General features: G+C 44.7%; 1 protein-coding gene across 2 annotated transcripts in view; it reads right to left on the reverse strand.

Annotated features, from left to right (window-relative positions):
- The window catches only part of GRIN3A (glutamate ionotropic receptor NMDA type subunit 3A), a 75,517-nt gene extending 51,505 nt beyond the window's left edge, over positions 1-24,012 (reverse strand). The window contains exons 1-2 of one of the 2 annotated variants that reach the window (XM_074931644.1): positions 23,932-24,012; positions 22,364-22,553 (exon numbers count right to left, since the gene is read on the reverse strand). In XM_074931644.1, the coding sequence (XP_074787745.1) occupies positions 22,364-22,447 (84 nt within the window). In that variant the 5' untranslated portion in view covers positions 22,448-22,553; positions 23,932-24,012. Of the gene's footprint in view, positions 1-22,363; positions 23,047-23,931 lie in introns of those variants that run through there. The other variant, XM_074931643.1, reaches the window with a different exon arrangement.
- Between the last annotated feature and the right edge of the window lie 1,649 nt (positions 24,013-25,661).

Genomic DNA, 25,661 nt, shown 5'->3' on the forward strand with positions numbered 1-25,661 from the left:
GTCAGAGGGGCTCTGTTTTAAAGCAAGTCCAAAGCAGTCTGTTTTCTCATGTGTGTTACTCAGGCAGTGAACAGGGGAAGGGCTTTTTCCCCCCAGTTTTTGGTTCATGAGGGTAGGTAACAATTCAACTTCTAACAGCATCAGGGCCAGAACGAGGGCAGCACTTGGGAGCAGACAGTGCTTGGAATCTGGACTTGCTGAGATATGCCTCCTTGGTCCTGGCACACCTAACATCTGAGATGCAATGCAGAAAGACCATGTTGTTGCAAAGAAATTCTGGTAACACACCAGTGGTGCTGTTTTAACCTGGAGAAAATGATTTAAGTAGCTACCAGAGCACGCTCTGTGTGTGTGTGTGTGCGTGTCTGCTAATTGAATAATTTGCATTAGTCTTTTAGAGTGATTACTAACAACCCTAGAGCAAAGATATAGGTGTGATCAGGCTACAGTAATAAAATGCTACTTGGATTATCAAGAAATCACAGTTCAAAGGCTGCTGAAAAAAACAAACAGGGTTGTATCAAGGATCCCCAGAAGTACTGTCATAAGATGACAGCAAAAGCCTTAATACCACAAGCACAGGACTGCATCAGAGGTGCCACAGCTGAAAATCACAATGGTCAGTTACTGGCCACTAGGAAATTGCAACATGGTCAGCTGAGTAAAACTGGGTTAAGGGGGAACAAAGAACAAGTATTCAATCTGTTGTAAGTACCAGACACCACAAACATCGATATAAGGTGGAACTGCAAATGAATGAGGAATGGGCAAGTAAATACAGCAGAAGTACAGACAGTATTAACAAAGATACAGAAATGACCAAAAGCAAACCCAGAGGAGGAAGAAATTCCCATCATCAATATGATACTCCTCCCTTTAGAGATCCTGGGACACAGACAACATGGTACAAACAACCCCCACACCCTTAAAGCATACGCATACTTGCTCTGTCTCCCTAAAGATTTGTGATGCCAACCTCAAGACCCAGAGGTATATGGAAGGGTGAGGCCAGTATCTGAGAAGAGATACAGAAACTGCATGGATGACAATCTGAACAGTATCATTACTGAGAATGATCTGTGGTACTTGGATAATTTGCCTGTAAATGCTGGCATCATTGGGACCAATAACACTACATTGATAAAACTGTTAGGGTTTTAATTAGACTAACAATAAATTTTTGGCTTTGCATGTAGAAAGGGTTTCTAAAGCTTATGTTAACGGCACATGGTGTTTGCTCTGATGCCTTGCTCTTGAGGACTACCATTAACACAGTGCAAGAGTTGACAGAGAATTTGGCAACCAAGGCTGTAATTACAATACACACTGTCAAGCACTGCTCAACACTGGGCTCTTTGGCATGTCACCCCTGTCAAGAGTCCTCAGCTTAAAGGGCTCTTGGAATGGCATGCCCAACTTTGTCCTGTTACAGCAACTTCCACCTTTGCACCAGCAATATGGACATGTTGCAGCACATCTCTAGAAAACGCTACTTTTTCACAAGCACAACAGGCTATGAGTACACTTTCTGTATTACTTAGCTTTTTAGGTACAAGCAAAATTCTGGCTGAACAAAAAGAAACTAATTCTGGAAGAAAATGTAGAATATAAAGAGACGGGGTATAGAGAATTTATGATTTATGTTATGTAGGTAAAAGAAGTTTGAGCCCATTCTACAAAAGTAGCTACTGTCCTTTCTGACATGCACCCAGTGCACCCATGCAGCATTTAATCCAATTAGATTTTATTCACCACTAACACCAGCACCAAGGAGTAAAATCTGGACCACTGTTTTTCACTTGCCGTCCAATTTCAGCATGGCTTGAAAGTGTCTTCAACTCTTCTAAGCATTTGCATTCCCCCTTCCCTCAGTAGCTGTGCCCCCACATCTCATTATTTTTGCAAATGACTATGTGCCTACCACCAGACTGTGCAACCCTATCTGGTGTTTGCAGCTCAGCAGAGTGAAACTAGGTCATTCTATCTAGTAGACAAATAGGGAAGGAGGTGGCAATTCAACCAAGAAACCTTCCCCATTTGTTCTGAGCCAATGTTATAAAATGATGTTCAGGATGTGGCGTGCAGAGCTGTCCTGCTGCAAGCTGGACCTCCAGGAACAGGACAGCCCTACAGACTCCTTGCAGGGCACCAGGTGCTGCTCTTCAAGGACAATGACCATCAACCAAGTTAGCCTATTCATCTTTACGGGTCCCTCCCTACCTGTCGGAGAAGTGCCCACAGGTCGTGTTGAATGCAGTTATTTATGCATGGAGCAGTCACTAAAATGATAGTTGCGTGTAGAAAAATACAGTGGGAGAAATTAATGCTGACCCATGTCCCGTTCCTCAGAAAGCCAGCACCAGCTCATCATTGCATCCTCTTCTGCTGGGCCTTGCTCCAGGCATGTTCCACAGGATTAATTTTGTCTACAGGTGCATTTCGCTCTGTATCGATTTTTTGTATGAAAGAAAGCTGAGAATTAAGCTTGCAAAGACTGATCTCTTAACTCTAGAGGCCAGAGTAGATTAAGTAAGTTCATTTCTGAGGCTAGACATTTAAATCATGGTTCTAAGGTGAATATTTATGTGTACTTCTTTGGCTTAAAATCAAGAACAGAATTTAAACATCTCCACTTGAGGTTTCTTATTTAATACACCAAGGCTTTAATTAGAAAGACAAGAAATCAGAAAGAAGAATTCTAACTCGCTCTCAGGGCAGGGGGTAAGCAGGGAAAAAAAAAATTAAAAATCAAACATCTCTTTTAAGAACAAACGCACTCTGCATGTGGTGGGGCAGCAAGCTAACAGAGGGGACTGGCCACTGGGACACGTGATCCCACGCAGCCTTGAAATGCCACCCGCTGCCTGCCCGAAGTCCACGACGCTGTGCTGGTGGCCAGTGTAGGAGGGTCTCATCCTGCACGGGCATTCCTGCCTCACTGGGCACCTTTCACCAATTGTGCCAGGCAGTGAAGCTACTTTCCTCAGCAGGAGGCAGTCTGTTTGCATAAGAAATAGTTCAAGGATAAGTGCTGCTCAACACCTGCTGCAGCAGGAAAAAATAAACAAACCGTGTGATGTTAGTTTCTCAGCTGCAGATTTACTATCTTTCAACAGAAGACAATATGATTTTTGAAAATGTAGCAAAGCCTAGTGGCTTATATTCGCTGTAAATTTTTTAATCACTGCTCCCTATTTTTCCTTTGCAATTCTGAATGAATATGTTGTCATTACAAACCAAACAAACCCCAAAACTGTACAATTTAGAAGTTTCGTGGCAGTTTGCAGATTGCTTTTCTGGGCATGCAGTACACAAAATAAGGCATGTTCCTCTAATCAGGAGGCGCCTACCCTCCCGCCCCCAAAGGCAGAAGCATCTGAGTTTCCAGTAAAACGTATAGCAACTACCCACAAAAGTGTGTGACTGCGCAGAGCCTGTTACCAAGGCACGCAGGGAGAGGAGGAGGAGGAGGAGGAGGCGGAGGAAGGGGCCCTGGCTGTCTGTCGAATATAGAAACTGAGCGATCCGGTCTGAAATCCCTGCCTCGTTTTGTGCTCCTTTTGTGAGCAAGCCCCTCTCTGTAAAACGGGGATCACCCCCTCCACAGTGGCCACAGACCACCACTGCTGCAGGGCCAGGCTTTGTGTTCCTTTGTGAAACAGCTCTCTGTCCATCTTAAGGCTTACAACAAGATAAATATTTCACACCCTTTTACACAGGGAGGGATCAGAGGGAAAAAAGGAAAAAAATAGGTTAAATCACATGTCTTGGAGAATATATGAAGGTTTTGCCAGGAGCAGAACCTAGGGCTCAAATCTCCTATTCCTTCTTGTGCCAGACACAGCTGCCTCAGTAGTTTAAAGAATGTAGAAAATAACAAACAGCCATTTATTTTATAGGTTATTGTAAAATAATTTGGGCATTTGTATCATCACACTATTCACAGTGCACAGGTCTCTCTTCCAGACTAGTGTTTACCCATCCCATGGATACTTATTTCATCAGGACCCTTTGTCTGCAGGCATTTGCATACTGTGATTTCCTCATTAGTTTTAAGTGGATAAACAACTTAGTAATAATCCATTGTATTCCAGAAGAGTCCTGGGTACAGAGTCGTGAAACAAGTCCTCACTGTAGGAGGTACTTCACAGACCAGAAAGTGGTTTACAGCTAAGTATTGTGGTGAGGCTTGGGAGAATGTATCAAAAATCACCACCCATGCCTGTTTGAGTCTTTGATTTATAATGTGCAAGATCATCAGGTGAACATTTACACATGACTTCATTGTGACTCAATCTTCTGCTCTCATCTAAATGCTTGACAGAAGATACATTCTACTATCACCTCTCTCCCATGCACAAATATTTGCATAGATTGCTACTAGGTTTTCTTTTACTCTGCATCTAGCATGGACATTTAGAGCAACAATGAAATGATTGCACAGAGCTTCTAAATCACTACAAAATATGAATGATATTTATTAACCCTTCCTTCGTACTGAGTTTGGATGCAGTGGAGCAGAGGTAACTGATACTTTATAAGCTTTAGGCAATGTCCATCCATATGTATGAAGTATGTAATAGTGGGGACAGTCTGAAGATAAATATGTCACCATGCACACTGGGAAGAACAGCACGTCACGCTTGATAGGACCATCTGGCTGTACTCAAGATCTGTACTGCTGTCTGACACCATCACTTGCCAGAAGCTAGCACTAATTGCAAGACACTGGCACTGGCCAAATAAATGTAATTCTCTCTCCCTTCAGCTCTGCCTGTGGCTCTTCCCAGTATCGCATTGTCAGGAGAAGCTTGTCAGCCTTCCCCTGTAAATATCATTCCTGCTGCAATGGCATAAAAGCACCATATGGATGTGTCACTACTGGTGGTAATGGACCCCAATAACTGCCTGGCTGCAATGGACCCCAGTAACTGCCTGGCTGCAGCAGCAGCATGGCAAAGAGAAGAGCTTTTAGCCTTACAGCCTTCCCTCCCTTTTTGTTGTGCCGCTGATGCTCCGTGTGCAGCCCGCGGGCCAGCTCTGCAGCAGAGGCCAGCACCACACCACTGGTGAGGCTGTAGAACTGCATAAACTGCACAGAGCTGAAAAAAATGGAAATCCATACTGCATCAAAGAAATACATCTGCCCTTGTTAATGAGAAACTCAATGGCACGTGGACAAAAATAACTCAGCATACTGCTCTTACTAGTGAGACCTTTGGTGGTGGGGAAGAATATACTTTTTACCCTTGTAGAAAAAACTAGTAAGGGGTAGCTGGACAAACTGTTGTGATGGAACTAAATACCAAATTTACTTCACTGTAAATAAAGTTCTTCATCCCACCTATTTATGCAAAAACTTATTTGTACTGCTAGTTTACATTTCTTGAGGGGGAAAGGGAAAAACTGTTGTGGCAGGTTAATAGGGGTTGGCTTTGTTTATGAGAAAGTAATGAAAGTAACAGCAACAATTTAACAGGCTAGATGTTACTGACGGGAAAAATGCTTTGCAGCACTGAAATGAGAAGAAAGGCTTTTACAAACAGTTTTCTTTTCAATACTGGCTTCGCCTTCTCTACTACCATTCCTTTAAATTTCTCCTGCATCCATATTCCCCTCTTATAAAACATCTCCTCCTTAAAGTTACGTAGGGTTTTTGCAACTCTGAGACAGCTGAAAAGCGGTATACTCATTGCAAAGTACCAATTACTCAAGTACATTGGCTATTTAATTTACTTTTTAAGAGCTTTGTGCTTTAGGATCTGCTGGGGCTGCACATTTCTCTGAGTCAAAGGCTCTCAAATACTCGGAGCCAAATCAATCAATAAACTCTCGTCCATGCTTGAGCTTTGTACAGACATATGACACATTTTCTTCCTCACAGCTCAGCTTTTCCTGCCCTGGCCCATGTCATGGTGCATACAGATGCTATGCTTTCTCTAGGTCAGCTCTTTAACCCTGATGTCAGCAGATGGCTGATGAGTGATTGCAGCTGATGAAGAGGCCCTCAGCTCCCGATGATGAGCTCTATGAGCGTTTTGATGCACTCGGACAGCCAGACCAAGCTCTCTGTGACAGGCTGGGTGCATCTGAGGCAAACAGCACCTTTATTTACATAGCTGCAAACCCAAAAGCATCAGATGCAGTTATGGATCTGCCTGTGTATGACTGCCCTCTTCTGCACTTTGTGACTTATAAACTCTTAAAACACAGCAGCTGTAAGTTGTTTTGAATGGCACCTCATTCATCAGAGCCACCATCCTTCCTACAGCCTTTGCCAGTCCAGCATCACAGACTAGTATCACAGTCAAGTCCAGCACTACCTGTTCTATGGACTATATTACATTTATGAATTTAACAAACTAGACAGAAGTTATGAATTAAATGATATGGGAGCCAGTCTTGAGTTATGCAAAATACACTGTGTTAGGTATTCACAAAATTGCTTCAGCATAATTGTTGGCACGTGGATTGTTTGCAAACAGCTAGCACAAACTACTTAGTGTTAATCATTTGTTCCGTGACATAGTTAGTCATGCACTATTTCTGCTTTGTGAGTGGGTGATTGTATCCTCCTAAAGGAGAGGGTAAGAACCAGCAAAATGAAGCTCGCCCTGGGAGTTTAACATGGGTAAGTGCTTGTGATAAAGTAGGAAAGCGTCATGTCTCACTAATCTCAGCAAGATGTTTGCGTCTATCCATCTCCATGCAAATAATCCACAATGACTTTGCAGAGTCTGGTGAACCAAGCCTGGGGACAAGGAATTCACATCAACTATTTTTGGTGCCGTGATTCTTTTTAACTCTCTGAGCAAGGGGAAGTGTTGCAGAGGAGTATCTAATTCCTCCAGACAACCTGAAGGGAAGGGATGACAGACCACCGCTCTTAGGAGTTTGGCAAGAACATACAATCAAAACTGCTGCATGTCTCTGCAGGAAACAGTACTGCTTCAGGGACAGAGAACCTATAATAATAATAATAATGAAAAAAAAAATCACAGAAAATGTATATTCCCTGGAGAAATAGGAATGTATTTTTTTCTTTTCCTCATTTCAGTTTTCTCTGTTTACATGATGCTAGCACTTGAATGCAAATCTTGGTCAGTTTCCAACGGATAAATTATACTTCTACACATTTCAGTGACCTAGGATGGAACTAAGGAAGATGAAAAACCATAAGCTCTGAGTTTTGTTGTAATACTGCTTTGATATTTTGCATTGACCTGGAGGCTGCACTGCTGCGTCTGAACAAGGGTACCAAAATATTCTGTAAAACTCCCTGCTTAAAGCCCCTTACCAGGTACCACACAGAACACCAGGATGTATTATTAATAAATTGGAGTGAAACAGCCAGCCAGCGATGATAATAAAAGGGAGAGAAATACACTCACAGAAAGCAGGATCTTCTGTGGAAGGTTTGCTTTTCTCTTCTGAAATGTAAGCCATGTCTGGAGACCACTCAATGATGGAAGATTTTATACACATTTGAGCATACTGATTGACTCACATGTGGACTGATAAACTTGGGGGGACACACACCAGGCAAAGAGGTGTGAAGGCTGCTGGAACACCACCCTCTGAGCTCACAGTGAAGGCAAAGGGAATTGTCAAGCAAGAATGCAGTGTCAGTCTCCAAGCTCACACTGTGCGACTGGAAGCACCGCTCAGGTCAGGTAAAGTCCTCTGCAAAAAGAGATTTTGTGCACAGCAGGGAACTTGCTTTCTGGGTTGGCTGTTTCTTCCTGTCACTGCTAATACCCTTAAAAAAGGATGGATGCTCCAGAACCAGACAGAAGTTCCAATGGCGACCACATCATTGTTATGTTGGGCAGTGGCCAAATGTGCATGCAGACTCAGCACATCATTTACAGACACGCAACGGGGTTGCTGCTGATTTTGACAGCCTTGGACAACTTTTAACCTTCCAAAGGTAACTTCTGACAAAGCAAGGAAACTCAGCTGGCCAGATTGGCAGACCAGTAACTGTTCCAGTACTCAGCCCAGTGTATTTTCCCGTATGTTTTTAACTGTGCTGGAGAAGACTGAATTTCCCATTTCAGTTCCCTGTTCAATGGTCAGACTGCACACTCCTTTCTCTCCCTCCTTTCTCCCCCTCTTACTGACAATAATAAGTGATTTTGCAGCTTATTATTCCCTAATAAGATTGTAATAATTTTGTATGATTATTGGAAGACATGCATTTGATCTTACAGTGCTGGCATAACACAGATCCACAAAAAGATGAATTGTCTGAAATATTCTTTGAGCTTAGTGAATGGTTTTCTGTAGATTTTGAAGTGAAGGGAACTCTGGTGAAAATAAGGCAAAGTCAGGTAAAAATAAAGGTTAAAGTTGATGGAAGTATTAAGTTCACTTCTGAATATTGTTTTAATATCGCACCAACAAGACACAGATCCTGTTGGACTAATTCCTCATCCTAAGGAAAGCCATACCACACTTAACAGGAAGTCTGAATATATTAGTTTGGTATTTTTAATGATGGCAATTGCATCAGAAACAACACACAGATACTCACGTTCATGAAATGATTCGCTTCAGCTGTTCCTGTTCTCAGCATCTGCTTTTCATGAACATTCCAGTAATCAAATTACACTAGGAGAAATGCTCACAGAAAATGAATAGCAAACAGAACACTTGCAGTATTTGCAAGTTCCAGCTTCCATGTATATCTCCAATTCTTGTGTTTATCAGATTGTAAGAGAAAAAAAAAAATCATGTGGCTCAGCCAAACAACCAAAATGGTATCTCAAGCTGGTCCCTATTCAAAGCCAGTGAAGTAAAAGGAAGCACTTTGATACATTTTTTGGAAGGCTCTAGGATGCAGTTATTTCTAATGCTTATATTGTTTGTGCTTGTTCCAGAAATTTCAGGTGGTTTTCAGGCAGAAAAAAAATGTCTGTGATTATCAGATGTATTATTCACTGTGAATTCTCACTTCTTCTTCCTCTTAAAGTACACTTACTAGGAATACAAGGGCAGTATGATCTGGGCAACAAGCTGCCATTCAAGCAAAGCACCTTTCTTATGCTAATCATGCGGTATGCTGCATCCCACCACGGTCTCAATTTGCAATTTATTCTTCTGCTGTAAACCTGTAAGGGTTGTGAATGCCCAAGGAGGACTTCACAGCACAGCTAACTTTCACATAACTACATGTCACATATTTATATGCACTGTCAAAATGGTGGGAAGATACGAAATTGAGTTTCACTGGAATCTAGCAGGCTGAGCTATTTATAAATAAGTGTCTTATTTTTGGTGCTCTTCAGAGAATGTGATGAACAGTGAGTGATGAGCAATTTATGTTGCTGATCATTTGTATCACAATAGAGCCTTGAGGTCTTTTTCTGGAGTCAAGACTATTAATTTAGGATCTGTGTTATCATCCTACAGTGGAAGACAGGACCTCAGAACAAAGGCCAATGGGCAAGATTAAGAAAGGGTGAAATGAGCATACCACACTGAAAATGGAAGAGTAGATAGATAATGGTGTAGCTGAAAAAAAATTGAGGATTCTTGGGGATTCTGGGCATCAATATTCAAAACAGACCAATCACCCATTTCTTTCTCTCAGAAGAAATTGTCAGTGTTAAGGAATCCTTTTCCACAAGTGTTCTGCACTGAAGGATTTTCTATTTATACAAAGAAAGATAACAACAAAATATGGCATAATGAAAGTGAAATAAATGCTGTTAGGATTACATGCTCTAAAGAGATCTTAGGGGTATAACTGAATGAAAAAAGCAGATTTTAATTAACAAGTATGTAAGTACCCTGTACTATGTAAATAATTAATGCGTATAAAAAGATGATTACAAGGGTAACTGAACAATCATCATTTCGGCTTCCCTTGTGTTGACTGCTGATGAAAGATTCCTAATCAGAGGCCACAAGAGTATTGTCCACCTCACCAGCCTATCCAGCCTAGAGCTATACTGATACTTTGTGATACAAACTTTTGAGGTGATTAAGTGGGTTTTGAGTGTCTTTTTTTCTCTCCTGAATGTCCGAGGAACAAATACTCATGCCATGTTTTATCATTTTCCCCCATTACCTCTGCAGTAAACAATTTTATAGATGCCAGTGGGAGTTTGGAATGAGCTGCCCCTCTGTGGCTGAAGGTAGCTGGTAACAGCAGTAGATTATTTTCCTGCCACACCAGTCAGTGCAACTGGTTTTGCAAAACCGGCAACAAAAGGGAGATAAGGGGATCATTCAGCACCACACTACCTCCTTCTGCAGTCCTGGAGCAAGGAAACATCACTAAATGTTACTGGTGCAGGTTGTGTGCTTGCTGGATGACTGGGGAAAGTGAGATGGCAGAAGAGCAGAGCCTTCCTTCAAAGTGTTGCTTGATTTTGTACTCTGGAAATAAGAATAAGCTCCTGGAAACTTCTGTTCCGCAAGTGCAACATGGTGCAATGATGCCTGAAGTTTTTATGTCTCAAAGCTTAAATCAAAATTAATCAATGCTTTTTGCTGTAATTATTTACCTGCATTTGCCTCAAGGCTGTTATTGAGTATATTTGTCCCCTTGGAGCTCTATAGTTTATCACCTATCATATGCAATTTAAACAGAGGAAATCCAGGCACATAACTCTTTCACCTTAATGACCTTCAAATGTAGGAGTAAAATCAAACCCATGGTATCAGCGTACTAAGAAAATGTAAATCACAGATAAAACAGTTCCAGTACACTCCCAAAAGAGGGCAATGATCAGCTCCAAATACAGGTTAGATCTGTTTTACCCATGTTGAGTACAATAAATTCTTAAGAACAACTGTTCGCCTACAGAGAGCTGTTTAACCAATACGTATGAGTGAGCCTTACACGCTAGGAAAGTGATAAATAATTATGCTTTCCTCTAAAATAGCACCGGAAAATTATCAAACTGTGAACTCATAATACTGACTTTTCATCTGATTCAAAAAAAAAAAGTTCTTTTTAAGCCAGTTTGAGTGAGTATGCTATTAAGATGAGTGTAATGTAACTGCTTTATCAGTAGCATCATTGAGAGAGCCTGGTGCATAATACAGCTGCTCTTTCTGGCTATTAATTGCTATGTTTAATAGTTCTTTCCTTGCAACAAATGCAAAACTTAATTTTTAAAATCTCAGTTTACGCTTGAAGATCTATGTCGTTTTTTAACTCTGTCTTAAGTTAGAAAGCCTTGTAAAATGTCTTATGAACAGCATGGGCAATCATTTCCTTCACAGTCTTAAAAAAGCTGGAAGTGGAATAGCATGCCTTTAGGGAAATACTAAGAATTTAAAATATGCCTGTGCAGCATATTCATAGATTTTTATAATGCATTTCAAATACTTTCCACATTGTAAAACAGGCTTTGGAAACTATCATCGCAGATGAAAGCTGGTGAAGAAAAAGTAATAAAAATACTGTAGCAAGAAAAGGAAAAAATGGTGCCTCCTTCTGAATTCCCTAACATTTCATTTCTCCTACATAATAATAACAATCCAACGTTCAGAGTAATTTCCACATTTAATGTGCTTTAGTGGCAGCTGAGGGTGCAATTGTGTTCACATTCATTCTTCTCCCCCTCCGCATCCGCTGCCTGCAACCATGCAGATTCAGGTGACTGAAACATTTCAGATAAAAGTTAATTAGCCAGCACGCTGCACATCAGATCTTTTCAAACCCGTGCCAAGTGGAAACTTTCCAGTCAGCTCCTGAGGGCTGTCTCAGCTCACCACTCCTGCAAGGGTGCAGTCCACTGCAAGGGAGACTCCGAGGAGCAGGGTACATCCAGGAGGTTCCACATCTTCTCTCAACTTGCTGATCAGTACTTGCACACCTTGCAGAGATAGGGATGGCTGCGTAGCATGGCAGTGGTACACATATGCTCTCTGTTTACACCAACAGGGTGAGATATATATATATAGAGATATATATATATATGGTTATAGGGACGCAAGATGCTCGTGAATGGCTCTATTGTACTATGCTGTGGTGAAGTGAAACAGTAAGCTCACAGCTGAGTGGTGAACATCAGGCCTGAACAGAAATGCATTTTGAAACCCTGTCTACAGCCAAAACCAACTCCCAAGGCTAGCTGAACATAAACATTTGGTCGTAATGACCGGCAGAGGCAGCATGTTAACAATTATTGTGGTTTGTGGTATGTCATGCTGTCAAGACCCTTGTCAGTTCTTCATGTAGTTGTCTGTAATTACCAAGAGTAATGTTAGTAGCTTGATGTGACAGCTGTGAACTACTTGGGGCCAGATTGTGAACTTAGTCACACTGATGAGGAGTCCATTTCACAAATGGCTTTGCTAGAGTGTAGCTCTCAATAAATGAATCATGTATCATTGCTGCCTACTCAAGCTTAAATCTTTCTCCCAGTTCTGCTGTTACTTCCACCATCTGCACATCCTCTCCTCATGGTGGTGAGAACCAATCTGGCTGATTGACATGGTGTTTGGGAAAATATGGAGACCTTCAGGGCCAGACCAGAAGTAACAGTCGCTGATGTCCAAAGCTGCAATCCTAAAACCACTGTGGCTGAACTTGCTCCCATTTATTAGGAAATCCCTTTTGGGTACCTACTGGTAGGATGCTGTGTGTATCCAAGCGACCTTCGTCTGTGTCCTGGTGCTCTGAAATGCTGACCAGAAGATATCTGATCCCAGGTGCCAGAGCATCAGGTGAGATTGTGTCCCGAGATGCCTACATCCATCTCTCTTCCTGTAATACTCAGCATCAAGGAGGAATGTCCACGAATGACACCTGACCACACTAAGGACTCACACCCTTTGCAAGAAGCCCCTCCGGCAGCAGCAATAAACTGCTATCTACTTTGAATCTAATCCCTATTCCTTTCACTGCTTCCTACACGTTGCCTTAGCGGTTTCCTGGGAGGTCTGCACTATTTTTTGGTGAGGCATTACTCACTGGAGGTAACCGTCCTTAGTCAGGGAGCAAGACAGTCCTGCTAATTCAGTTCTGACTTGGGCAAGCTGTTTCGCTCTGCACTTGGAGACCTCAGCTCTTTGTACAGAGCCTCATATAAGTTACAGTTCCCTTGTTTTTATGGTTCTGGAATTACAAAAAGTAAAGAAACAGAGAAGGGCACCTCTTCCTTTTATTCTCAATTCAGTTTATTTTCTCAGTCTCTCTCCCTGTGTCACTGACATTTATGTTTCTACTTTTCTTGCTTTCTTTTCTTGTTTTCTTCCCTGTCTTTTCTCTGGCTCCTTTCAGCTATTTAGATTAAACTCTGCAATGCATAGCTACTGGTATTGCAGTGAGATTTCTTGTACTCTCTTTTTCAATCAAACTGAAAAGGTGACCCTTCCCCTCTTTAAAAGCCCTTCAGTAAAATCTACAAAAGCATGGATTTATAGCCTGATTACTCTTTGAAAGACAAGTCTAGATTTTTTTAAAAGGAACCATGTTTTTTCCAGTTTTCTGCTAATTACAATAGATAAATTTGAGCCGTGCTATGCCTGGATTTCTTTCACATTAAATATTACACCAAAATCCACAGAGGAAAACACATGAGATAAACATTTTATTTGATGGCTTAAAACTGCAACTAAATCCAACATAATACATTCTAATACTGTGAGTTTTCAGTATTTCAAGGGTTTAAAGAGTAAATAACTAATTTGATATACACTAGATGAGAACATTTTTAAGTAGTCTTTGAATATAGTTGTGAGCATTGAATTGAGTAACATATAGCATGACAGGATAGATCCCTGTCTGTTTTCTGATTTTCACAGCTCTGCTTCCATTTTAGTGGAAGGATGGGGTGCTTTCTCTGACTTTTCTGGACAAATACTTGAGGGAAGTTATACTGAACACCCCAACTTGCATTTCAAGAGAGTGTTTTCTTTGTTAATAAACTGTTTGGTAGTGTACCTTTTGTATTCATATAGTATCTGCTAGCAAATTTTCTTTAAATTTGTCTTTTTGGGCCACATTTTGATTTTTTACTTAGTAAACAAACCAAACTATTCTTTGGTGTTTTTTTCTGACAATGCATGTCATCCAGTAAAGTAATAATCAAGGATTTAACCCTGTCATAATCACTCATTATCAACATGAGTTTTTGCAGTGTATTATGAAAGACCTCTTCCAGGCTATGCAGTGAGAAAGGCATTGCTCTGTGAACACCCAGAATAGCAAAAAACACAAAAGAAAAGATCATTTATGGTATTGAATATGATGTTAACTCAGCTTTTTCTGCATCAGTGAAGCAGGATCAGATAAGGAAAGAGAAAATCTTGTTACTAGCCAGCTCAGTTATTTTCTCCAGAATCTAGTATGATATTATGAGTACAGCAAGGAAGGACACTAATAAACAAATGCACATCAAACTAGAAAAAAAAGTATCTTCCTTTTGAGTTTTTGTATCAATTCAATACAGATATTTGTCTTCCATTTATGTAGGAAATGTCTACTGGTATAGTATTTTAACTACAAGAATCACCTTCCGTCCATCCCTTTCCCAGATCTTAACTCTTCACCACCCTTTGTACATGGAATTGATATAACTGAAAATACAACAGAATTTATAAAGCTGATCAAGTGATTTGATAAAACTTGACAACTTGACAAAACAGGATGTACTTCAAGAGCAAAGTGAGCATTGGCATAATTTTATCTAAGGATTCCCAGAGTCAGATACCTTAAATAATTACAGACTCAGTACACATTCTAAATCTGGGTAATATCCCCTTGCTGTATTTGAGATAGATTGCTCACTGTTGACTTGAAGCCACTCAAAGAAAGACCCTTTGATGTATATATTTCAAATAATGCTGCACTATCCATTCTTAAAGTCTGTAGTACTTATATCCCTCTAACTCTGAAATAGGCAAACATACACACTGTGGCATGTCTAACATTTTTTTAAATAATAATTGACATGAAAAGAAAAATGTGTGGAAAATTATGGATAATAATGCTGTGAACAGTGATTGTGCAAATTAAGTCTCACAACTTATATTGCAATTAGAAATACAATAAAATAAGAACACCTTTATGCTATCTAAGCTAAGACTTGAGGAAACTTAGGGGAGTTGAAGAAAGAAGCCTGCTGTAAGATTTCACTGAGACTTGGGTGGTAAGGAATACTAAATAACTAAATAAATAATACATTCTCATACTTCAAAGTATCCTATAGATTTACTACGTACCATGCTAAAATATTCTAAGTGGCAAGATCCCTTAATTTCAAAAGCCCAGTGGCAGGATTGCAAATTCAATGGCTTTCTGAGGGGCTTTCGTCCAAAGGAGAAGGGTTGGAGGTAGCACTGAAAGATGCTACTTGGGAATGTTCACCCCAGTAAAGTTCTGGCTCCTTCTGTCTCAATGCGATGTTAAAATTAAGGATCCAGAGGAGAGAACTGGAAGTAAAAATACTCTTACCACTTTCCTGCATTCTGAAAAAGGATATTTGACAGTCATGATGAACTGACTGAATCCTCCTTAAACACTGTTACTGGAATAAAGAAACTAGTTATTTTTTTCTGTTTCATTATTCCATGCTTCTGAGTATGCAAAGCTTGTTGATAGAGGAACTATCCTTACAGAACTCCTCATGGGTAGGTAGGCTGCAATGTTCTGTTTTATACAACTGGGTGCCTTTAGTGGTGTTCTAAATAGTTTTTATTATGACTCTTGACAGTTTAGGGGACAAGGATGACTTCTTGTATTATCAAGCACGCAACACACAGAGAAAACAGACCTTGAACATTAAAGAATGTGAAAAAACGCAAAATACAGAAGGTGCCAATACAGCTCCCAAATGGTATGCCAACATCACTTTCACAACACCTGGGGGCTTTCTGACCATGGACAAGAATATAAACAAGGACTCCTTTCCCTTCAACACACGTCATTTATCAGTTTAAAGGTAATGGATAGATTGGCTTCAGCTGACAACACAACTGAACTATGAAAGCTGTGGTACTCTCATAGCTTACAATGTTCAACATAGCAGAGGAGCACAAGTAAAGCGATTCTCAGACTAACAACCTGAGGACAATGCGTGATATTGGGGAAAAGCATGTGAGAGGCCAGAAACTGCATCAGTTAGCAAACACTGCATCATTGCTTTTTAACAGAGGACTGTTACAATGCGGAGACCTCTTGCATGATGCTAGGACAACAATGCTGCCAGCAAAATGTCAGTTATGCCTTTGACATCTGTGTTTAGAAGAATTAATGACTCTACAGGATACCTGGCACCAAAGCAAAACTGTTAAGTTACACAAAGCTTTTTTACTTTAGCTGTCAATGTGAAAGGACTCTCACTTTATAGCAGATCAGTGGCCTAAACTGTGCAAGTTTCAAAAGCTCACTATGAGCAAAACTGCACAGAGAGCTTTGGCTGAAAGAGAAGCTGCTAAACATCTGTTTGCACATCCTTTCATCCTCCATCCTTTTTTCCTTCAAGGCACCTCCCATAAACCCTCTTGAAGTGCACAAAAGGTATGCAGTGTCAGGTGAGAAGAGTTGGTGATCACAGGGAAAGGCCGAATACATATTCCTCATCTACACAGTAAGCAGTACAAACCTAAACATTTGGACTATGTCAGGTTAGCAATGATAGCTTGAATTACCAGAGCCTGCAGCTAAGCATGCGTTTTGGAGTCTCTCCTGCAAAATAAGATTAAAAAAACCATTTTTTTTGCTTATCAAAAAACACTTTTCTGCAAAAAACACAGCTCTGGCTCTAAGGAGGAAAAAGCGTCTTTGGGCATTTTGCTGGGCAGAAACTTTTCCCCATGTCCATTCCCTTGCTGGAATTTCTGCCTGCCCTCCCTGTTGCACTGCACAGCCAATGTCTTGCAAGTCAGTATGACTTCTGCAGATACCATACACACAGTAGTATTCCTGGCTATTTCCAAAAGGCAAAGATGTGTAATTCCCCACTAATTGTTCTTTGATATATATAAACTATAAAGCTGCTTTCAAAAGAAAGCTTAATTCTTTAAAAAAACACCCCCAAATTAAATGTTAATGGTCAGTTTATTTTTACAGCATCTGTTCTGAGGCTGAGCTTGCTACTTTACCAGGAAATTCACTGTTTAACCTAAAACACAGACTTATTTATTTTTTTGACCTCTCTGAAGTCACCGTGGTAATCAGCAGTGCTGCAATTCTAGTTCCTCGGGAAACCAGATAAAGCACAGACTGGCTATGCAAGGACTGATGATTCAGATTTACTTTATTCTGTTTCGTTGCTCTGAGAAGATTCCTTTTCGTGTTAAAAAAGACATCTATGCTACTGATTTATCTGAAAGCCATTGAAAATACTCCCTAAGTTCTGAAGTTCAGAGAATACTACTGCAAACATGATCTCCTCTGTGTTTCTGATAGTATCACCTATAAAATGGTTATTATGGGCTATTCTTCCCAGACTCCCGGTGCTGAACTACAGTACTAGAAGTGATACCACTACATTTATTTATGGTTCATGTTCCCTGGATCTTTACCCTGTTCCATCCATGGGAAAATTATTAAAGGTGTTGGCAGTCTTGGAATGAAAAAATAAAGTTTTTTTCTTCATACAAGCATATGTAACATGGCAAGCCTTGCCTCAATGCCATCAGTGCTCATGAGCTGCAGTCTCAAAAATAATGAGCTGTCAGAGCTTCAGTGCAATTTGCACTCAAGTTAGTAGTAAAGAAATCCAGTGGTTTTTTGCTTGCTGAACGATAGTGTTAAATTGTTACTTTTGCTTACCAAGAGTGTGAAAATTTACTGGAGTGACAGTAAACTCGGAAAAGTAAACAGCTTTTTTCAGGTCTTCACAGTGTCTGGATTTACTGTCAGTATATGTTAGTCATTAAATCACACACACAAATGAAAATGAAGACAGTATGGCACATTTTACTGTGTACTGTGCATCCCCTGAAGACATGTGTGCGTGTTGCAAATGTGCTGGTTTTGGCTGGGACAGAGTTAATTTTCTCCATAGCAGTTAGTCTGGGGCTATGGTTTGGATTTGTGCTGAAAACAGTGTTGATAATAACACAGGGATGTTTTAGTTACTGCTGAGCAGTGCTCACACAGGTCCAGGCCTTTCCTGCTCCTCACAGCACCCCACCAGCCAGGAGCCTGGGGGGGCTCAAGGAGCTGGGGGGGACACAGCTGGGACAGCTGACCCCAGCTGACCAAAGGGATTTTCCGTACCATATGGCGTCATGCTCTGCGTATAAAGTAGGGGGAAAGCTGGCTGGGGGCTGCTGCTCAGAAACTGGCTGGGCATCAGTTGACAGGTGGTGAAAAACTGCCCTGTGCCCTTGTTTTGTATATTCTAATTCTTTTATCAGTATTATTATTATCCGTTCCTTTTCTGTCCTATTAAACTGTCTTTATCTCAACCCACAAATTTTACTTCCCCCCCCCCCCCCCCAATTCTCTTCCTATCCCACTTGTCAGGGGTTGTTTGAGTGAGTGGCAATGTGGTATATAGCTGCCTGCCAGGTTAAACCACGACATTCCTTTTGTCCTTGTTGGCACCCAACAAGGGACCTCTCCAGCATGTCACCTCTTCCTCTGGCAGTATTGAAAAATCTTTGCCTTCTGGCCAGTCTGTGATCTCTTCCAATATTCCTGGGTGACTGAGGTGTCCTACTTGTGCCCATCATGTGATCACTGCAAGCCGTTCACTCCCCGTGGCATCGGCTGCATGGTGTGTAGAGGGGACACTCCCTTTGAACATCCAGCCCAGCACTGGCAGTCGGGGAGCCAGGAAGAGCTGTGCTTCACTACCAATCACCTCTGAAGCAGCTCAGACCCTTTCATATGCTGCCAGTATCTCCTTTTTGGTTGGAGTACAGCAGGCTTCAGATCCTCTATATCCCTCCAAAACCCCAGTGCTTAACCCTGGCTGTCCCCTGGTGCTCTCTGCCAGAGAGCAGGTAGGGCCATTTTCCCCAGCTGCGGTTTAGAGCACATTTTCAACATCTTGTCCTTTCTGAAACGGCCCAAGGGCTAATGCATGAACTATTTCCTGTTTAATTTGTTCAAAGACTGGTCACTGTTCAGGGCCCCACTTGAAATTCTTCTTCCTCTGGGTCACTTGATAGAGGGGGCTTACAATCTGACTGTAATTTGTAATATGCATTCTCCAGAAACCTGCAATGCCTAAGAAAGCGTGTGTTTCCTTTCTTCTAGTTAATGGAGACATAGTTGTCATTTTGTTGATCACATCCATTGGGATCCAATGACATCCATTGTGTCATAACTTAGCAGTCCAGATGACTTTACCTCCATGCTGCCACACACAATACCACACTTTGTGATGGCTGCTGTCTTGTGGTTGTTAATTGTCATGGGGCAAGACTGCTCTTTTTTTTTTTTTTTAACTTCAGGAGAATAGAAATTAATGAGAAACAGACTTTTAAAGATGCTTGAATGACCACAAAACCTTTGAAAACACTCTACATATCCATTCGACTGTAGGTGCCCAGCTGTGACACTGTGGCGTGCCTCGTGACATCATGCATTTGAAGCGTATCATCAGATGTCACGGAGGCAACATCCAGCATTACTGAAACATGTTTCAGTTCTGGATCCTTATTTTCCTGTTCATTTTAAGTATTGCTTTTTGTCATGTTAGGGAGGATTTGCTTGAAGATCAACATGCTTTACAATTACAATGAGTATCTGCTTATTATAAAGTTCTGTATGAATAATGTTAACATTCGGCAGTGGTACAAGCACTGTATGTGTCCATTCCTATCCTAGCTCAATGTGGAAAATGAGACTTTGTTCGGCATTACCACCTTAAAGCCATCCTTGCAAAAATTCTGAACGCTGAGGAGAAGCAGCTTGAGACAGCATCTAGTGAACATTGAGTTCGTTAGCATGTTTGCCATGCTCTTCATAACAGCAGTCAGTGGAAAACACTTTTCAAGGGCAAGTAAGTTTTGGGTCTGCTTCTGTTGCTGCCTGGAAGAAAGCTAACTGCAGGCAGTCTCCCAAGGTGTGCTGTGGTGCTGTTTCTGGAGGGAAGGAGGATTGCTCTGCCTAAGTATCAGTGGGAAGAGTGACCCCCGGGAGGCTGATGCTTCACACTTCTGAAGCAGGGTTAGATCTCAGTCTTACTGACTTCTCTTCTCTGAAAAACTGTATGCTGGGCCTATCAGCACTGTCTTGCCCACAAAGCTGTCATTTACACTTGCTTCCTCTAAAACTGCCAGACAGTAGAAGCGGCCACTCTGTAGCTCCAAGGCCATTAAGCTGGGAAGTCCATGCTACGTTCATTTCATGCCAGTGCTGGCACGGGACTGTGAATGACACAAAATCCCTGCCTGTAGCAGGTAGTAAGACACCAGAGGCTGTTGAGGCCAGCATCTCCATGGTCCCCTGGGCCCAAGATGCTGTTGGAAATCCTGTAACTCTGGCAAGTGTGCAAGGTAAGGCTGCTAGAGCACTGCCTCCAGGGTTATCCTTAAAATTGTATTTACTACATTAAAGTATGAAAAAAAAGTGTTCAGAAAGATGTCAGGCCCTCCAAGACCATCCTGAGAGACTAATGTATTACCTGCTGGCCTTTGAGCAAGGCTGAGATTTTTTTTAAATCCAGAGAGCCTTGAAGAGTGATTTTTTTTTTAGCTCAGCTGAAAAAAACCCACCAGTCTCTATGTAGCACAGGTTCAATGTCAGGCATTGGCTTCACTGTCATAGAAGACAATGACACTTAAATGTCTGCTTAAGAAGAAAGTCCTGATTTGGAACCAGTTGGCTGCCCTCTGAGAACAATGTAAAAGCTAAGCTGGAGCTGTGAAGTCTGTGGAAAGAAGCAATGAGTCTAACCCTCTGCTTTATGCATCTCGTGTCCTCAGACAGCTTTGGATCAACTTAGACCCATCTTGCATGGAATAGAAAATAATTCTGATTTTAACAGATAGAGCAAGGAGATGCTGGGTTCAGGAGCTGTAGACTCCAGCAAAACCGCAAGTGTAAGCGCAAGGCTGGTACTGGCATCAAACAGCCATCAATAGTGGCATTCAGTGGCTCTTGAGTTTCTGCATAAATCTACAGAAACCCGTTATGTGGGTTTTGCTAAGGTAGACAAAACTGAGCTCAGACCAGCATACAGCAGACACACCTTCAGTTACAGACTAGCACAGACTTTCCTTGCCTACCTTTTCTGTCATGATCTAACATATAAAAATATAGGAGTTTAACAGTGATTCAGGCTGGGTTTCATATTTGCTTTTGGAAAGCAAATTCAGTTGGTAAACTTTTTTCTGATTATGTTTTCAGAGCAAAGTTGAGCTATCTCTTTTTATATAAACCAAGTATTTCTCCTGGCTATTTAAATGGCAGCTTCTGCCATTTTACTCATGACTTCCCTTGAATGGGTCACACAGAACAGAATATTTTCTTCCAACTCTTTTGCCTGAAAATTATTACTAGCATCAAACACACATTTGCAAAAAATAAAACCATCACCTTTTTCCAGAGTGTGTAACACCAAGTTGCCATCTCTGCATGACGGAAAGTTTAGCTTCCCTTGGATACGACTACTATTCGTGCCCATGATAGTCAAACAGACTATAGTTTCTTACTATTTTAGCTACACAATCAAACAGACACAGACTTTGGTTTCTACTGCTTCAGTCGGGCAACCAGATTTAGCAAAACTCTGGTCTAGCAGTGATGCATGAACTACAAGTAAAGAAAATCCTAATGCTTCAGATAGCTCAATGCAAAGTCAAGTTACAGTGAACAACTTCCCTGAGAAGTGTCATCTGGTGAACAACCTACCGTGCCTACACACAAACAGCATAGCATTTACACTGTAACAAATAAACACCCGGAATGCTGGTTTCAGCCTTCCCCCCCCCCCCCCCCCCCGCCCCCAACAACCTTTTGGTCTGCAAAGCACGTCTTTCTCCAAAATCCAAGCTAAGGACCTGCAGAAGAGCAGCTTGTGCAGAAGAGCACCAGCGCACGTCCCGGCCCCCCTCTTTTCCTCTGAACTCGACAACTTAACAGGGCAGACGACTCTGGGCTCACAACTTCACTTTTGCCACCGAGCTCTGCCTTTCCAGAGAGAGGCGGCTTGTCCCCCCCACGAGCGGGTGCAAGAGGAGGGGAAGACCGCAAACCGCGACTCCGACGGCCCCGGAGCCAGCGCTCCCGCCGGGAGAGCGGGGGCCGCTCCCCCCGCACCCCGCCCGCTCCCGGCTCCCCCCGCCCTGCCCCGCCGGCAGTCGGCCCGTCCCCGGTCCTCGCCCGCGGGTACCCGGGGGGCGCGGGGCGGGAGCCGCCGGCGCGGGGGGCTCGGCGCTGCCTTGCCCCGGCGCGGGGGGAGCCCTGCCCGCCGCCCCGCTCCCCCCGGCGCCTTACCGGGCTCCGCCGGGGGAACTCGCCCAGCACGATGCTGACCACGGGGATGCGCAGCGCCGCCGAGATGAAGTCCAGCTCCAGCATCTCCCCGCGGCTCTGCGGGAAGGCGAGGATGGCGGAGACCCCCTGCACCACCACAGTGTGGCAGAGGCTCTGCAGGAAGGAGACGGGGTCGTTGCTCCAGGAGGCGCTGGGGGAAGAGAAGGGGAAGAGGGGCAGGTCGCCCAGCCCCGCCTCGATCGCCATCACCACCTCTAGGGACAGGTTGTAGGGCAGCAGCCCGGCCACGCCGTTGAGGTTCGCCACGGCCAGCAGCAGCGCGTCCCGTGGCGAGGGCTGAGGGGGCGGCCGCCGCTCCCCCCTGCCCCCCGGCCGCCGGCCCCGCGGCCCCGCGGCGCTGCCCCCCTCCTCGGGGCTGCCGCCCCCCTCGGGGCTGCCGTCTCCCCGCCGCCCGCTCGCCGCTTCCCCGGGCCAGGCGGCGGCGCGGGGCTGCAGGTGGGTGGCCCCCACCCTGACGGTGTGTCCGATGCGCCGCAAGATCTGGCAGGGCTGCGGGTGGGACGCGGAGCCGGGCACCGCCGCCAGCACCAAGGCGCAGGGCGGCAGCAGCAGCAGGCACGCCCGCCCCAAGAGCCCGCGCACCCCCGGCCGCCACATGGCCGGCAGCCCCCCGCCGCCGCCTCCCCCGGCCCCGCCACCCGCCTCAGCCGCCCCGCGGGCGGCCGGCAGCGGCACCAGCCGCGGCGGGCGGCCCCCGCGCAGAGCCGCCCCCGCCGCCGCCCATGGGGCCGCCGCCGCCGCGCCCACGCCCCGAGGTCGGAGCTGGCGGGGGGGGATGCCGGCCCCCGGCCCGCCCCCCGCAGACCCGCGGGGCTGGAGCGGCCCGGCCCCGGGGCGGCACCCCGCGCCGCCCCCCGCAGCCGCCGGCGCGGCACCCTGCCCCTCCGCCCGGGGGATGGCTCTGCCCGGCCGCCCTGCAAGGAGCGAGAAGCTCCCCCAGGAGCGTGCGCTCCCCGGCTCCCCCTTCCGAGACCACCGTGCGCTCCGCCGCCCGGCACCCCCCGCCCCGCCGCAGCCCCCGCTGCACCGCACGCCCGTCCCCGGCTCCCTCGCAATCCTCCCACCCCCCCGCAGCCCCCGCCCGGCTCCCCTGCAAGGCTCCCTTTTCCAGCCTCTCCTCCTCTGCCCTCCTCGGCGCACTCCCCTGCCCCGGCTCCTCCGGAGGCGAGAAAAGTTGCCGGGCGGCCGCGGCGGCGGCTGCGGGCGGTCGCTGGGCTGCGCTACGCTCCCACCGGGAGGAACGGCGAGCGGCAGCCCCGCGCCGGCTCCTCCCCGGGCCGCCGGGACTTGTAGTCGCCGCCGCCCCCGCGGGCCGCCCCGAGGGAGGAAGGAGGGTTTTCGGGGCTTCGCCCGCTCCCTCCCCGCCGCATCCTTGCTCCCTCGGGGACGCGTCCCGGGACAGCCCCGACGGAAACCTCCACCCGGGTGTTGTCTGCCTGGGTCTTCTTCCCCTACCCCGCTCCCCCCGACGGAGAAACGAAGCAGTTTTGCGGCGCCGAGGGCGATACCGGGCTGCTCCGTCCCCGGAGGGGCTGCGATCCGGGGAGGGGGGGTCCCCTCGCCCTCTCGGCTGTGGGGAGCCGCCTGCCTCGCCGCCGCAGCGCGCCCGTCGGGTAAGCCAGGGGCGGGCTGCGCTCCGTGATGCGCTGCTGCTGCTGCTTCAAACCCGATCGGTTTTCGGCACGTGGGACCCGAGATCCCTGCTCAGCAAGCCATGGACACTTTCTAAAATTGCTTTTACTATAGAACACCCTTATCCTGAGAGAGAATAAGGCAGAGCAGAAATGGGCGTTTGTGTGCGTGTCTGCAAGGGGTTGGGACAAGTCCCGTCCTTGTCTCCCTTCTGTTAACCGGGTTTGATCCTGGGAGGTCCGGAGCCACGCTAGTCCTAGGTCTGAGACTGATATTCCGATCGGGACACCGACGCGCTCGGCGTTGTCTCCGCTCCGGGACCCCGGGGGAAGCCCTCTCCCACAGCCACGTTATCCATCAGAGGGGAAACGACCTCAGGGCTCCCCCCGGGAGCGAGCTGCGGGCTGACTGCCCACACGGGGGAGGCCCCGAGATTTCCGTGTGTTCCTGCCTCTGCGGGACTCCTGTCACCTTTCCCCGGCTGATCCAGCCTTGACTAAAAGCAGTGCGGTTTCCTGCTGTGCCTCCTGGAAGGGCAGTTCGAGACCTTCGCTGCTGGAGTGGTTGGAGACTTTCTGGTAACTTCTTCACGACCAGTTTACCCTGACCTAGTGCTAGCATTATTCTTTAAGTTAAAGAACTCTCCTCCTCCGAATGTTCACCTTCTTTCCCCTTTCTCCAAGATGTATCTTCTGAGCTGTTTATGAGGAAACATTATATGCTCCCTTTCTTCATCTGGTATGCACAAAACTCGTGTAGAAACACTTCATCATGCTGTATAAAAAAGGTGGTCACTACCCTCCAACAGGTCTGAACTGCAGGTTTTCTGATTTAAATTAATCTTTCTTGAGGCAAGGTCACCCGAGGTGTACAGTCTTCAAAGAGAAGTCTTACTAAGGTCTTGTGCAGCTGTGCTGAAATTTTTCTCTGTCTCTTATGTCCATCATGCTAGCACTAGCACCTCGTCATGCCTGCCTGATGTTGTTACCATCGTCCAAATGACCTGCAAAGCTAGTGTTTCTCTCATACTGCTCTCTGAATTGGTATGTGGTTGCAGAATTGGTTCTGAGGTGGAAAACTACAAATGGCAGGGTGGTGATCTGTAGGCCAAAACTGGCTATACCAGCTGCTACGTGTAAGGGTGAGCTAATACTATGTCTAAGAGTTAACAACAATTTCTTATTTCCCTTTTTCTTATTCCTTTTTCTCCTGGTCTTATTATCACATTTTTATTTCTTGATCAACATGGGGTCCTCCTGATCCTTTTCCACTTTTAAAAAAAAAATTTTTTTAAGGTATGGATCACGTTAACAGAGGTATTCAAAATATCCTTTGTTAGCGATAAGGAATTGCTGGAAGAACTGGCTTTGTATATGGTAAATTTCACACAGTGCAAACACAAATTACTTCTTTTCTCCCAAAACCACAGGAGTTAGCTTTCAGGCTGTGAGAATGAGCTCACCTGATATCTGTACAACTCCAGAGGTGTTGTCTGTATTTGCATCCTTTTTGTCAGGTTTGGAAAAACCTGGGAAGCACGTGACTTCTCTGCTGTGCAGTTAGGTAATTACTAGTTTTCATGTGGGAATTATTTTTATAACAAACG

Source organism: Athene noctua, chromosome Z, assembly GCF_965140245.1.
Source record: "Athene noctua chromosome Z, bAthNoc1.hap1.1, whole genome shotgun sequence".
Lineage (NCBI taxonomy): Eukaryota > Metazoa > Chordata > Aves > Strigiformes > Strigidae > Athene > Athene noctua.